The sequence below is a fragment of the Microtus oregoni genome, unplaced genomic scaffold, assembly GCF_018167655.1.
Source record: "Microtus oregoni isolate MIOR12 unplaced genomic scaffold, Mior012 000029F_ref0000214, whole genome shotgun sequence".
NCBI classification, from domain to species: domain Eukaryota; kingdom Metazoa; phylum Chordata; class Mammalia; order Rodentia; family Cricetidae; genus Microtus; species Microtus oregoni.
In genome coordinates this window covers 16,968,094-16,983,825 of record NW_024543088.1, presented here as the reverse complement: position 1 = coordinate 16,983,825, position 15,732 = coordinate 16,968,094, and the positions used below count along the sequence as shown (strand labels likewise).

At 42.4% G+C, this 15,732-nt stretch overlaps 1 protein-coding gene across 2 annotated transcripts in view; it reads left to right on the top strand.

The window, feature by feature from the left end:
• Pkp2 (plakophilin 2) overlaps nucleotides 1–15,732 on the top strand; it is a 58,709-nt gene that overhangs the window by 12,657 nt on the left and 30,320 nt on the right. For both annotated transcript variants that reach the window (XM_041678064.1, XM_041678063.1), the window contains exons 4-6: nucleotides 2,590–2,725; nucleotides 8,592–8,799; nucleotides 14,314–14,491. In XM_041678064.1, coding sequence (XP_041533998.1) covers nucleotides 2,590–2,725; nucleotides 8,592–8,799; nucleotides 14,314–14,491 — 522 coding nt within the window. The remainder of the gene's footprint in view (nucleotides 1–2,589; nucleotides 2,726–8,591; nucleotides 8,800–14,313; nucleotides 14,492–15,732) is intronic.

Here is a 15,732-nt window from a genome sequence, read left to right as displayed (position 1 = left end):
AACAGCTCTGTGCCAAATGATTCCCAGAATGCAGAGCAGTGCACCCTGGGACCAGGTAAGGGAGACTAGGGAGAGAGTGGATCTCTGGCAAATCACCAGCCAAGTTTGAGAGCAGAGAACAGGTCACGCTGACTATCCTCCACATCGTGTTTATTCTAATTATTATTTTAACAATAGGAAATCATATGTCCTCATCTTTAACATATAAAGGAGAAGCCTGTAGAAAGGAAGTAGGTCCCAAAGGACCCTGTGTCTTGTACCTTTTTAACCCAAGACAAACTGTGCATAGCACGAGGAAGAGGCTCTGGGTAGGTAGTGAGCCGAGGAGCAGAGACCAGGAGCTGTCTCAGAAAGCTAGCAGAAGAGAGGTGTCATTTTAACCCTCTGTGTGGCTCTTTCAGCCTGGTCCCTAGTCTCCTGTGCTACGGTGTCTTTCTCCAGGGAAGTTCTATGGCCTGATTTAAGTGGAACAGGAAGGCTCCTTCCTTACCTACTGTTTCCAAATGCCCTTCAGCCTGACATAGTAACTGAAAATGCTTACAATAAGGTGACATATTCTGAACTTCAAAGAGTTTGCTGTTCTTATTTATACCTCTATCTCCTATTTTAATTAATAATTTATGACAAAACATTAGTTGTTCTTTTGTTATGTAATGACAACCAGATTGTTCGCCATCTTCCTTGTCCCTACTTTCATTTCCGTTGAGCACGCCACGCAGACAGACAGCAGTTAGGGCTGCTGAGGATTCACGCCTCCCCATCTCCTTCCCACCTGCTTCTTCCTATTAGACTTCCCGGTTGAAGGCTTGCTTTCTTGCTTCAGCTCAGACTATTGCTGTGCTCTCGGAAGTGTCCGTCTCTGACCTTTGCTCTAATAGGAATGAGTCATGTTTCACAGCAGCGTTCTTGCCACACCTTGGGCAGCCGGGTGATTTTCCCCTTCTTTTGAGAACACTTGCAGCAGCTTGATGACTTCAGAGATGTAACCGTATGCTATGTCAGGAGAGCCAGACTGGGGCAAACTGGGGCAGGAATGTAAGTTGGACATTCCACACGCAGAAAATGAGCGGGTACTTTCTAAAGTGACTCTTAGTCTGACCAATAGCATTTTATGTTCTTCCTGCTGTTTGTTATTTTCTGTGTGTTGCCATGGAAGCCATGGAAGCATGCTATCGTCAAGCTCTCTCCTCAGCCCAATGACACCGAGAGTCATAACTGAAGCTGAAGGACTCACTTTTTGAGTTTCTGGTTTAGAAGACAGGAGCCAGGGAACAGCTGTTCTTTCTGATCTCCCACCTAGCTCCCTACCCATCGATCAGGTCACATTCTTTGGGCCTCCAGAAGTGTCATTTGGGTAGCCCAACTGGCCTGGAACTTCTGCTCCTTCTGCCTCTACCTCCCAAGTACTGGGGATTATAGGTTTGTGCTACCACACTGGTAATGGGGATTGAACACAGGGCTGTGTGCATGACAGGCTGAACCCTAGCTCTGGCCTGCCCTCCCCTTTTTCTTAAACTGATTATAATTGTCTCCTGAAGTATATTTTCAAATATGAGGTCATTATATAATTCTCAATATAGAGGCCAGCAGTGTTCTGCTTTTCTTTAAATACCTTTATACTCATGATATGCCGCTCAGCCAGACATAAACAGCAGCCAGAACTTTATACTTTGAGGTGGCATATTCTGAACTTCTATGTATAAAAATATATTACAGAAAATATATTACATTGCTTCACCTCTGCACACTCACCTCTACACAGACACCACTCGCAGTGGACACCTCGTGACCTACCCCACACTGCTCACCATGGTCACTGCCTCACCTCAGCACACCCCCAGCACACAGGGACACTGCTCACAGTGGTCACCTTGTGACCTGCCCTACGCTGCTCACTGTGGTCACTGCCTCACCTCTGCACACCCCCAGCACACAGGGACACTGCTCACTGTGGTCACCTTGTGACCTGCCCTGCACTGCTCACTGTGGTCACTGCCTCACCTCTGCATTGAACTTATAAACTAGCAGATGTTAGAAAACAACCTCCCGGGATGTCTTTGGTGTTTGTTTTACTTGGAATGAATTAGATGCAGCCATGTCCCTCTTAGCCTGTCTTCCCAGCAGGAATTAAAAGGAGAGCAAAGTGTTGCTCTGTGAGTCAGTCGGGGTTGCTGTTTCGTAAGTCATGTCTTCAATAAAGGAGCCTCTCTCTGCCCAACGACATGACATCACCTCACATGCCATTAATAAAGGAGAGATTGCACATCAAGCCCCAGATAACTCCGTTACCGTGGCGGAGAGAAGGGGACCAGGACATTTTTTTTTTATATAACTATCATCCTATTTATCTTAGAGAGTTGCATCTCTTTGTCTCTCTCTTCTGCAACATCCCAGAGACCAGTCTAAGGAGAAGTAGAGAAATTCCGCCACTAGTTCCTGATACCCTCTGCTTTCCGGTGCTGACGTTTCTTAGGCGAAGGAGAAGTTAGAGTGCAGATGTTGCAGCTGTTGCTGATTCTAGTTAAGTCCCTTCTGGACACTCAGAGGGCACGGTTAGCTTTCTCACCAAATCTGCGGCTCTTCGTTTAGGAATGCAGACGTGGAGATGACCTTGGAGAGAGCTGTGAATATGCTCGACGCAGACCGCGTACCACTGCCCAGGATTTCTGCCGCAGCTACGTTTATACAGCATGAGAGCTTCCAAAAGTCCGAAGCCCGGAAAAGAGTGAGTATCCACTAAGCCCCGTGTCAAATCCAGCAAGCCATTGGTGGTGTGTTGACCCTGCACAGCAAACCCAGTACTGTGCTTCTAATGCACACGCAGCCCAACACTGTACAAGTCAGGAGTGCTGGCGCACACTTTAATCCTAGCACTAGGGCGAAGACAGGGAGATCAGAAACCAAGCTCATTCTTGCCGACATAGGTAATTTAGGGAGATCGTAAGCTGTACTGATCTATTAGTATAGTAGAATGTCATTAGGACTCAATTTTATTGCTGTGTTCCTTTAGCAGAACAGTAGTTTTTGATTTTCCTCTAGGTCCCTGGACTATCTAGTCTCAGGTTCTTGGCCTTAAATCAAATCAGGTCTTGGTTGGTTACCCCCACAAGCTTTGGCCCACTATCATGCCAGCATATAATATAGATCGCAGGGTTTGTGGCTGGACTGGTTTACCTTTCTCTCTGGTAGTGTGCGCGGTACCTCCCAGTATCATAAAGGCTACTCAGTAGGGGTGAAGGTTCTAGGTAGGTACCCCGACTTCCCCGTGTTTAGTGAGTTGTGTAGGTGTTGTCCTCAGCGATAGGACCTCACTGTCAATTTGTGGAGAGCAGTAAATATGCATTTCCATAGCCTGGGTTGTTAGAGCATTCTCGCAGGATCCCTTTGGCCAGGAACGCTGTGCTGAATAGTTTTATGTCAGTTGACACAGCTACAGTCATTGAGAGGAGGGGACCTCAGTTGAGAAAACATTTTCATAGGATCAGGTTGTAGGCAAGCCTCTAGGGCATTTTCTTAATTAATGTCAGTGGGCCCAGCTCTCTGTGGGTGGTACCATAGTCCTGGGTTATGGTGGTACCATAGGAAAGCAGGCTGAGCAAACTATAGTAAGCACGTCAGTAAGCAGCACCCCTCCTTGGCCTCTGAATCAGCTCCTGCCTCCAGTTCCTGTCCTGCTTGAGTTCTTGCCCTCCCCACCTTTGATTGTGGACTGTTATATGGAACTGTGGGTGAAATAAGCCCTTTCTTCCCCAACTTGCTTTTGTTTGTGGGGCTTCATCACAGCAATAGTAAGCCTTGCTAAGACAAATACAATGAGATGTAACCCACTCTTGGCACTGGAAGCTTCATGTGGTGATGAGAGACGTCCAGTTGGAGCTCTGTCTCCCTGTTATTTGGCAGTTTCATTTAGGATGACTTTATGTATATATTTTAGGAAGCTTCTACTTGTTAGGTTTTCATACGACCCCTAAAATGGCACTTAGTTTTAGCTTTCTCTCTCCATATTCTCTTTCTCCCCCTCCTCCCTCCCCTATCCTATTTGATCCTCCTGTTCCAGTAACCACCCACACCCATCCATCTATATCTATTCTATTTCCTACTCCTAGGGAGATCCATCCCTAGTCCCTTAATCTATACCTAACCTCTGTGGTTATAGGAATTACAGCCTGCTTATTGAAGAATTAACAGCCAGCACTCACACATAAGTGACATTAATATATATTTGGGAGCTGGCTGTCAGGACGGAGAAAGACTCATTGCAATATATATGTAGTACAAATCTTTTCCCATTTGGTAGCCTGCCATTTGTTAAAATGATAGTGTCCATTGCTTTACAGAAGCTTTTCTGTGCGTCATGAGTTCCTATTTGTTAATTGTTGTGCTTAGTACCTGTGCTGATGGTGTTCTGTGCAGAAAGTCTTTTCCTGTGCCATGCGTTCAAGACTATTCCTCAGTTTCTCTTCTATCCAATTCAGTGTATGTGGTCTTAAGTTGAGATCTTTGATCCGTTTGGAGTTGAACTTTGTGCAGGGTGATAAGTATTGATCTATTTGGAGTCTTCTGTGTGCAGCCATCCAGTTTGACCAGCACTAGTTTTTGAAGATGGTGTCTTTTTTCCCAGGGTGTATCTATGGCTTCTTTATCAAACATCAGGTGTCCATAGGTATGTGGACTTATTTTTGGGTCTTCAGTACAATTGAGTTCATCAACATGTCTGTTTCTTTGCCAGTATCATGCTGTTTTTATCACTGTAACTGTGCAGTAAAATTTGAGATTGGGCATGTGAAAATTCCAGCAGTTCTTTCATTTTTCAGAATTATTTTAGCCAACCTGGCCTTTTTGTGTTTCCACATGAAGCTGAAAATTGTCCTTTTAAGTTCTATGAAAAAATGCTTTGGAATTTTGAGGGGGATTTCAATGAATCTTTACATTGCTTTTGGTAGCATGACCATTTTTACTATATAAAGTCTACTGGTCCATGAGCATGGGAGATCTTTCCGTTTTCTGAAGTCTTTTTCAATTTCTTTCTTCAGTGTCTTAAAATATTTATCATACAAGACTTTTCTCTTGCTTGGTTAGAGTTACCCTCAAGATATTTATATTTTTAAGGTTATTATGGAAGGTGTTTCCTGATTTCTTTCTCATTATGTTTGTTATTGTTATATGGGAGGAGAGCTACTGAATTTTGTGTGTTAATTTTGTATCCAGCTACTTTGCCCGAAGTGTTTATCAGCTGTAGGAGTTTCCCAGTGGAATTTTTAGGGCCACTTCTGTATACTATCATTATCTGAAAATAAAATACGTTAATTTCTTCCTTTCTACTTTATATCACCTTGATCTCCTTCAGTTCTTTTATGGCTCTAGCAATAAAACTAGAACTTCAAGTACTATACTGACAAGGTATGGAGAGAGTGCACAAACTTGTTTTGTTCCTGATTTTAGTGGAAATTCTTCAAGTTTCTCACTACTTACATCTATGGGCTTTTTATAAATTGCCTTTATTATGTTTAGCTATGGCCCTTGTATCCCTAATCTATCCAGGACTTTCATCATGAAGGAGTGTTTCATTTTTTCTTATGCCTTTTTTTGCACCTAATGAGATGGTCATTTTTTTCTTTGTTTATATCGTGGGTTACACTTATCAATTTATGATCTTTTTGATGTGTTCTTAGATTCGGTTTGCAAATATTTTATTGAGAATTTTTGTGCCTGTATTCATAAGGGAAATCGCTCTGTAATTATCTTTCTTTTTTTTTTTTTGAGTCTTTATGTGGTTGAGTAATCAGAGTAACTGTGGACTCATAAAATGAATTGGGCAATGTCCATTCTGTAGAGTTTTATAGAATTCTTTGTATATTCTTTATATTTTGTAGACTAATTTAGAGAAGTATTGGCTTTAATTCTTCCTTGAAAGTTTGGTAGAATTCTTTACTAAAACCATCTGGCCCTGGGATTGTTTGTTTTGTTTGTTTGTTTGTTTTGGTTGGAAAACTTTTTACTGCTTTATTTCACTGGGAGGTATAGAACTGTTAAAATTGCTTATCTGATATTACTGTAACTTTGGTAAGTGATATAAATCAGGAAAACTGTCCATTTCTATTTGATTTTTCTATTAGGAGTACAGGCCTTTAACATATGTCCTTGGATCTCTGGTTTCCTCCCTGTCTGTTGTTAATGCCCTGCTCTTTGTCTCCAACTTTGTTAACTTGGATCTTCTCTCTCTGCCTTTTAGTTAGTTTGGCTAAGGGTTTGTCAATCTCAATTGATTTTCTCAAAAAACCAGTCCCTTGTTTCATTGATCCTCTGTATTTTGTTTGTTTGTTCCTATTTTATTGATTTCAGTCCTCCTGAGATTATTTCTTGCCTTCCACTCCTTTTGTCTGTTATTTCTAGAGTTTTGCTTACTAATATGAGAACTCTCCATTTTTTTATGTAGGCACTTAATGCTATGAACTTTCCTCTTAGATTAGAACTGCTTTCATTTTGTCCCATAAGTTTGGGTATGTTTTATATGCATTTTCATGCAATTCTTAAAATGTTTCTAATTTTTTCCTTAATTTCTACCTTGACCTATTTTCTTTCAGTATTGAGGTGTTCAGTTTTAATGAGTTTATTCTTTCTGTTGTTGTTGATATCCAGCTTAAATCTGTGCTGGTCAGATTTGACGCAGGGTGTTATTTCAACTTTTTTTTTTTGTATGTGTATGTCGTCAGTTTTGGAGAAAGTTCCATAAAGTGCTGAGAAGAAGGTATATTTATTCTTTTATGTTTGGGTGAACTGTTCTGTAAATATCTATTAGGTTCATTTGGTTTATAAAGTCAGCTAGCTCCAGCATTTCTGTTTAGGTTTTGTCTGAATGACATGTGTATTGGCGAGAGTGGGGTATTGAACTCTTCCACTATCAACGTGTGATTAAAACTCTAGTGATGTTTCTTTGACACTTGAGTGCCTTGTGTTTGAGACAAAGACGCTAAGAATGACAATGACATCTTGGTGGATTGTTGTGGGAGAACTGGCCGTTCAGGTACCTGTGTGCCTCATATGATAGCAAAACCCAGGGTCAGTCATGAAAGCTGGCTTCCTAAGAGCATCTACATTGGGATGATGCAAATGAGCACGATCTGCACTAAACCCCGTGGCCAACTTGAACATTTAACCGTCAGATGTCAATGGAGGCAGTGATGAGGACTCTGTCAGACCACAAGCCGGCCGTCCAGATGACGCGTCTGCCTTTTGATTTCTCTTATGGTATTTGCAGCCTAAAATACCAAATTACTGCTCCAGTTGACATTGTTCACTGTGCAGCTTTTTTCATCTGCCATGATCTATGAATCTAATTCATTTATTTCCATTTTATCTTTGTTGTTCTTGGTTTTGTTTTGTTTTGAGACCGGGTCTCATTTTGTAGCTTGCTAGCCTTCTGCTTCCACTAGTGAGGCACACGTGTTCCAGGTGTGCTGTAGTGCACTAAGGTGTGCACTAGTGAGGCACACGTGTTCTGGGTACATGCTGTGATGGAGGAAGGTCATTGGTTAAAAAAATAAAGAAACTGCTTGGCTGGCCCTCATAGGTTAGAACATAGGTGGGTGGAGTAAGCAGAACAGAATGCTGGGAGGAAGAGGAAGTGAGCTCAGACTCGGCAGCTGCTCTCTGGAGCAGAGACGCCATGCCCCGCTCCCGGGCAGACACACGCGATGAAGCTCCAACCCAGGATGGACGTAGGCAAGAATCTTCCCGGTAAGACCGGTGCTCACAGATTATTAGAGATGGGTTGATCGGGATATCAGAATTAGCCAGTAAGGGCTAGAGCTAAAGGGCCAAGCAGTGTTTAAAAGAATACAGTGTCCGTGTAATTATTTCGGGGCATAAGCTAGCCAGGCGGCCGGGGTGCTGGGGACGCAGCCCCGCCGCTCGTATTACAACAATGCTGTCGTGCACTAAGGTGTGCACTAGCATACTCAGCTGTGTGGTCTGTTTTGCTCTTCCCTTCCTAGCTGGGGCTCTCTTCTTAGTAGCCAGCATGTTCCTCTTTGCATGTATAGGTAGAAGAAATGTTTTTAAATAACACATTAAAGGGTATAAAATTTTTACTTAAAATTCTCACGTAGCTTATGTCATTCCTTTAAGTTCTCTAAGCAGTTGATGGTAACTTAGGTTTGGAGGTAGGTTTCAAGGCTGCTAACATTGCCGTAATAAAAGCATTTTTTCTACTATTGATGGTAATTCCTATTCATTTTCATCAAGTATAAAACTTTATTCTGGAAAAATGTACTCATGTAATTTGTGAAATTTTGCATTCTTTCATCCAACTCTTCTCGTCTCCATATCTGAGGTTATCCTGTGTTTATTGCTTTCCAGTCTTCAGTAACAAATGCTTTTCTCTCTACTTAGCCCTTTACCTATCCTTTGTTACTTAACCATTCTTCTTCAAGCTCGCTGACAGATTATCCTATCGGACAGGTACGATACGAGTCTCATATTGGGCTACATATAGTTGTTGACTAATAAGAATTAGAATCAGCGAACATCTGTCCCTAAGATATTGAATGTCGAAATTCCTAAGAGGGATATATCCATTTATTCATCCCTAGGTTAATCAGCTCCGAGGCATCCCTAAGCTGCTGCAGCTGCTCAAAGTCCAGAATGAAGATGTCCAGCGGGCTGTGTGTGGGGCCTTGAGGAACTTGGTTTTTGAAGACAATGACAACAAGTTGGAGGTAGCTGAGCTGAATGGAGTACCTCGCCTACTCCAGGTGCTGAAGCAAACCAGAGACTTGGAGACAAAAAAGCAAATAACAGGTATTTCCTGCTAGCCAGTAAGAGCCCAGCAAGGCAGTGCCCAGCCAGGTGCTTTCTGTCGTGTGTTTTTCTTAGGTTTCCCATAGCACGTGATGAATAGGGTCATTGATCCACGCTACTGTGGCCTATATCCAGACCAGAGCTCCTTTCTTCTGAAGGAGAAAGTATTATGAAGCTTTTGCTTAATATTTTCATTAGAAACTCTGTACACCTATGACTAAATGTTTTTAAAGCAGTTGACAAGATTGACTGTGTGGAAATTCTACTCAACTTCACTCCTCAGCAGCTCTGGTTTGAGAATGCGTGGGGATGGGATGTTACCCCAGGTACCTCAAACTTTCTAAAGGAAAATGAGAAGCATGTCCACCCAGTGTTTATGCAACAATCTGCTTTCTGGATCTGTGAGAGGAGTGCCATGGAGAGGTATAGAAATGTTCACTGTTCTAATTGCTCAAAATGCAAAGAGCCATTTTTCCTGTCTTTCTCTTTTTTTTTTTTATTATTTATTTATTGTGTATATAATATTCTGTCTGTGTGCATGTCTGCAGGCCAGAAGAGGGCACCAGACCTCTTTAAAGATGGTTGTAAGCCACCATGTGGTTGCTGGGAATTGAACTCAGTACCTTTGGAAGAGCAGGCAATGCTCTTAACCACTGAGCCATCTCTCCAGCCCTCCTGTCTTTCTCTTATCTGCACTCTGCTTACTGCAGCCTTTATAACTCAAGAGATTTTGAAATGTAGTTATCACCTAGAAGATTTTAGATTTTGAGCTATTGTGAGGCATTAAACCTCAGTTATTCTGTTAAAGATTCTGTGGCTCAAAGAATAAAGTTATCAAAAGGTTTTAAGAATTAATAATAATAGTTACCAGTGTTCTGGCAAATCCTTTTTTTTTTCTTACTATCAGGGCTTGAACCTACACCCTGTTCATGCTTGACAAATCTCTTCATTTTTTTCTATAAAATTTTACCAATATACCCTACTTAAAGACATGCAGCATGTCCCCTATAGGATGCCACTCACATCCGTCACCTCCATGAAAATATCTGCAGAACGCAGCAGTGATGCTTTCGTTCAGCCCGCATTCAGAGTACACCTTCAATGTTGGGCACTGTGCCTGGAACTGGGGAACTGTTTGGTTTCTCCATCTACTCAACTAGAGCAGAGACTCTGTGTGCTAAAAGACCAAACTTTCCTTTCAGAACCCAGCATTTCTTCAGGCAGCAATGAACTTTAGGAAAATCAAGCATATTCTCTTCATGGTCAGAGAAGACTCTTGGGAGGAGGCTGTCTCATTGTGGACCTTTAAAGGGAAGTAAGGGTCTTAGTGGAGTTTTGAAGGAGAATGACAGTTATTCTCGGCAAAGTGGCCGTGACTAGGAAAGGAGGAGGTGGGAGCAGCTCCTGGTCACATAAAGGAAACCTGAAAATCAGTGATTGGGTTAGGAAACATAGTAGCAGGGAAAACTGGACAAGGAAAATAATCCATTAAACCATCCTTTTCTTGTGCAGATGGAAGAAGGCTAAAGTCAAAGTGCATTCTGTGATGCTGGTGCTATAGAAACCATCCAGGCATTAGAGGGTACCTGCACGGCTAATGGTGCAGTGCAGGCCAGACCTCCCTACAGGAGGGCATTTAATTAGGTATTAATTGAAGTGAACTTTGGCGTTTGATACAGATTGGGCGGTGGTGGCGCACGCCTTTAATCCCAGCACTCGGGAGGCAGAGGCAGGCGGATCTCTGTGAGTTCGAGACCAGCCTGGTCTACAAGAGCTAGTTCCAGGACAGGCTCCAAAACCACAGAGAAACCCTGTCTCGAAAAAATAAAATAAAATAAAAATAAAAATAAATTATTTCCTTTGGCTCTAGAACAACTAAATAAGTGCTTTCTAGGCCTCAGGAAGAAACTGTTGCTCTAACATAGACACAGCTACATAGTAAAACTTGGATGTGAGTCTTCCCTTTATTGGCCCTGCTCTTATTAGGTCATTGGTTTCCTAGTGACAGAATTTTGGGGGTTTTAAGGATGCATGTTGTTTCTGTAGGTGTGACAGGTAGCCCTGCCTGGGCCTTAAATGTTTGCCACATTCTTATCAGTGTTAGGATTATAAGCAAGTGCCATCAGATCCAGCAAGAAATGCTCCCTTCTTCCTTCCTTCCTTCCTTCCTTCCTCCCTCCCTCCCTCCCTCCCTCTCTCTTCCTTTCTCTCCCTCCCTCTCTTCCTTTCTTCTTTTTGTTTTTGTTTTGTTTCCCAAGACAAGGTTTCTCTGTGTAGCCCTAGCTGTCCTGGAACTCACTTTATAGACCAGACTGGCCTTGAATCAGAGATTTCCCTGCCTCTGCCTCCAGAGTACTGGAATTAAAGGTGTGCACCAGCACAGCCCAGCTAGAAAAATTTTCTTAGTTATCTACACAAAAGAATGGCTCCCTCCCAAAGGAAGTTTTCTCTGACATGTCCTGGGACCCAGATTTATGTTACTCAAATGCTCCAATGTGGTAATGATTTCATGGACCTTTGATAATAACAGAACAATATGCCATATATGAAGCTATTAATTAAACACATTGGTGCAAACATCAGGTAGGTAGGTTAAAGCTAAGTGAAGAAATCTGTGGAAATCTTAGATACTATCTGATGGCATTTTAGTCTTTTCAGTTGGTAGAAGCTGGGGTCTATTTGTATACTCCAGAAGGATTTTAACTAAGCCTCTGGGGTTTTAGGCCATCTGCAATAGTTAATAACAGGCTATTATAGGGACTAAAGATTACTCGAGATAATTTGGCTCCCAACTCACCACCATCACTGAAATCTTAATCAGTCTCATAGAATGTTTAATATAGATGTGCGCCCCCAGGAACTTACATTGAGAACATGAATTCCTGTAATCCATTTTGAGATTCTGGTGCAGTAAATCTGGAATGTGGCCCAGATTCAGGTCTGTCCTCTTCACAAACTTCCAGTCTAACAATAACCAAGGGATAAAAATCCTTCTTAACATTTCAGGAAGAAGTGAGCTAATTTTTTACCGACCTAAGTTCTAAAGCTGGATCTTTTAAGTGGGTCTTTCTGGTTTCTGCAGAGTGGTCCCCCAAAATTTTTCTCCTTAAATTTTCAGCTGGTGATTCTGGCTTTGCCTCCTGTACCCACAGAGGGTGTTCATCCATTTAATTCAGCCTTTCTTCAGTGACTGCAGCAAGCATCCCTGTGTATAGTGGCCCGAACATCTTTAAGCTTTGTGCTAAGTACTTACCCTGTTTCTAGTTGATTGCTGAGTTTGTTTGAGCATGTCCGGACGGGTCTGTGCATAACTGTATCTCCAAAGAACACTTTTCTCTGGTGTCATGTCATCCAGAAATTTGGTGGCCCTGACCTAGTGATGCATTATCCTACATTAATTTTTTAATTACACCAAGACTTCCTAAATTATATATGTCTGTAGAAATAATGTAGCATGTCAAGCTAGAAAGAATGTATATTGACTGTTAAAGGAAAATTCCGTTCCCTTGTTGAAAGTAATCCTCTTTGGTTTTTATGTAAGATGAGTGCTTTGTGTGGTTCTTTGTAGGAAGAGGAAACTTCATTGTGTGTGAGATTTTCAAGCAGAGAAGCTTGTTGATTTGTTTGCTTATTTTGAACTCAAGGAAGTCCGGTTCATCTGTGCTCCCCCGCCACCCCGCCCTTCTCTCTCACTTTCTCTCCTGTTTCTCTCCTCTTTTCTTTCGTAGCTTAGTAACCAAAACTCAACGTCAGGCCTGCCTTTACATTGTCTCCAACTACCTTCTGAGTTTTATTCTCTCTGTCCCCCTTCCAGGGCCTCTTAAGATGAAGTGAGAGGGACGGAGCCATTGTATTGCAGCACCCACGGCTGAGACACTGCTCCCGACTAACCCCACATACTAGTTTGATCAGGAAAAGACTTCCTGCAGTCCAGAAATCCTGTTCTCAGCAGACATCAGTCCTACCGTGACCATTTCTAATGGAAGCTATGTGTAGGCTGCGTGAATATCTGGTTGCTGTTTCAAAGATTAGCTATTATACACAACCAAAGGAAACTGTTTAAGCCTGAAACCTTAGGCCTAATGTATTTTAATTGATTGGATACATCATATCAAATAATTATAAAGCTTTAACTACATAGACCATTAATTCAGTCATTAAAATCAAAGGAGATGGTACTACCTATCATAAAGTAGATACCCTGTCTATCTGTGCTTTCCGTGCAGTGCATTTAAGAAGTAGGAATTACTTACTGGGAGGATGGAGGAGGGTAAGCTAGGAAAGGAAGAATCACCCTTCTCTTTTCGGGCCTCCCTGTGCCTTTTCCTGGATGGTAGTGAGTTGGAGCAAACTGTTGGGGAACAAAAGAATGACACAGTGTTACACATGGGCAGAACCATTGTCACAGCAAACAGTGGAGTTCTCCCATGGAGAAGTATTTGGGTATCAGAGCTACATTTTTTAAAATCTTACTTGTATATGTGATTTTCTGTTGTCTTTCAGCACCAAGTCCCAGTTTCTATGTGTAAATGCGCTGAATAACCTGGTATTTTATTATTTTAATTTTTTTCTGGTTGACTAGCCAACCTTTCCCTTCAATAATAGCATCGAGGGGAAAGTGAAAATCGCAGTTGACTATAACCTGTGGAGAGATAAGATGCAGTGCTCTTCGTCTCCCACTGCTGAGCTCTAAAAGACGAATAAAGGGCATTTAGCAAAGGGCACAGATCCCATCCCTGAGAGCAGTCGCAGGCATTACCTGGAGTGTTGATCAGCTACCGCAGTGGAATAGAACATTCTGCAGGTACTCCTTCCCTGAATGGGGCAGAAAATAGTGGGTCAAGTTCACAGATAGTGAGGAGCAGCCGTTAGGAACATTGCTTGACCCTCTCTGTTTCATGGAAAGAAAAAAATCCTTTAAACCATTGAAATAGTAGTTACAGGACAGCTATTTCTCAGCTCCGTGTTGTGAACCCAGAGTATGTTATCACACAGTGAGGTCAGCTTGGTGGTAGGCTCTGTAAAATAAATAGCAATAAAAGCTTCAGTATGCATTGGTTACTTTTCTTATATGGCAAACAAAAGTAACTTAAGGGAGTTTATTTGGGCTCAGAGCGTCAAGAGTTATAGTCCATCGTGATGGGAATGGAGTCATGGAGCTGCTTCTTCACATGGTGGAAAACACAGAGCAAGGAAGGAGCAAGAGATAATAATCCACTAATGACCTGCCCCAGTGACCTACTTCCTTCAGCCAGCCTCCCGAAATGGGAGGTGAGCTTCAAAACATGATCCTGTGGGGATGTTTCAAATTCACACTATTCCATTAGCACTCCTGGTTAATTTGAACCTGCATGATTTTGCATATTTCACGATAATCATCTTAGGAATCCATTTCTGTTAGCATCCAAACAGGTCAACACCCTGCTCCCTGCTTTAAGTACCCATTCATAGTCCTGAAGCTGGCGGCCTGGTCTTGAGTGTTGAGCACTGTTCTCATTGTTGCTGTTTTCCTAGGTCTGCTCTGGAACTTGTCCTCTAATGACAAGCTCAAGCACCTCATGATAACAGAAGCCTTGCTCACCCTGACAGAGAGTGTCGTCATCCCCTTCTCGGGGTGGCCCGAAGGAGACTACCCCAAAGCAAATGGCTTGCTGGATTTTGATATATTCTACAATGTCACTGGATGCCTAAGGTAATACCACCTTGTGCCCCCACCCACCCCTTCAGGTCGAAGGTATAATCAAATTAGGCACCCAAAGAGAAATAAAAAAATGTATGCTATTTTGGACTCTGCTTAGGTGGTAACTGGGGAAATTTAGTATGATATTTCTGTCTAGTTAATCACTAATATTTATCTGTCTTAGTCAGGTTACCACTGCTGGGATGAAACACCATGACCAAAAGCAAGTTAGGGAGGAAAGGGTTTATTTGGCTTACACTCCCACATCATTGTTTATCATAGAAGGCAATCAGGGCAGAAACCTGGAGGCGGGAGCTGATGCAGAGGCTATGGAAGGGCTGCTTACTGGGTTGCTCAACCTGCTTTCTTATAGAACCCAGGATCACCAGCCCAGGGATGGTACCACTCACAGTGGACTGGGTCCTCCCCCATCAATCACTAATTAAGAAAATGCCCTCCAGGCTTGTCTACAGCCAGATCCTATGGAGGTATTTTCTCAATTGAGGCTCCCTCAACCAATGACTCTAGCTTGTTAAGCTGACATAAAACCTGCCAATACAGTATCAAATATTACTTTTATTTAAAGCATTGTGTTCACTACGGGGGATTATACAAAGGATTAATAATAATTTCTCTCAATCTCTGCTTGAATGAAATGGTAAAATGAGGCACAGTGACAAAGAGTCGTCATAAACATTTGAACAGAATGCGTACACAAATGAAATATGTAGAGGATGGGGCAGTGATGAGTTCTGACAAGAGCCAAGGGCTGGGGCTCAGGGGAGAGTCTTGCTTAGCATGCACAGTTCCTTAGGCTGCAGGAACCCTCGGTGTGTGAATTAGGCAGTAGTAGAAAATCATCAAACAGGCTGGGAACATCGTCTAAGGACAGGTTGCAATCACTGGGAGTGATAAGGAGGAATTAGTTTTTCTTTTCTGTCAGCAAAATTAGCTGGTGTCCCATGTTAAACCCACTGAGTCAGAAATGGATTAAAGATGAAAAATACAGTAGTAGCAGGAAAGTTACATTGAGAAGATGTTACTAGACTAGCAGTGGTAAAATCCAAATCAGTAAAGGGAGACAAACGAGTACTAAGCTAGCAGGTGATTATTGATATGTCATTCAACTGAGGGACATTATGCTGTAGTTACAAACCAGCCCCAATGAGAGTGTTCCCATGAAGAAAGTGATAGCTGTATACCCTGCACCCCATGTCTGTGGCTGCTGCACCCTGCACCCCATGTCTGTAGCT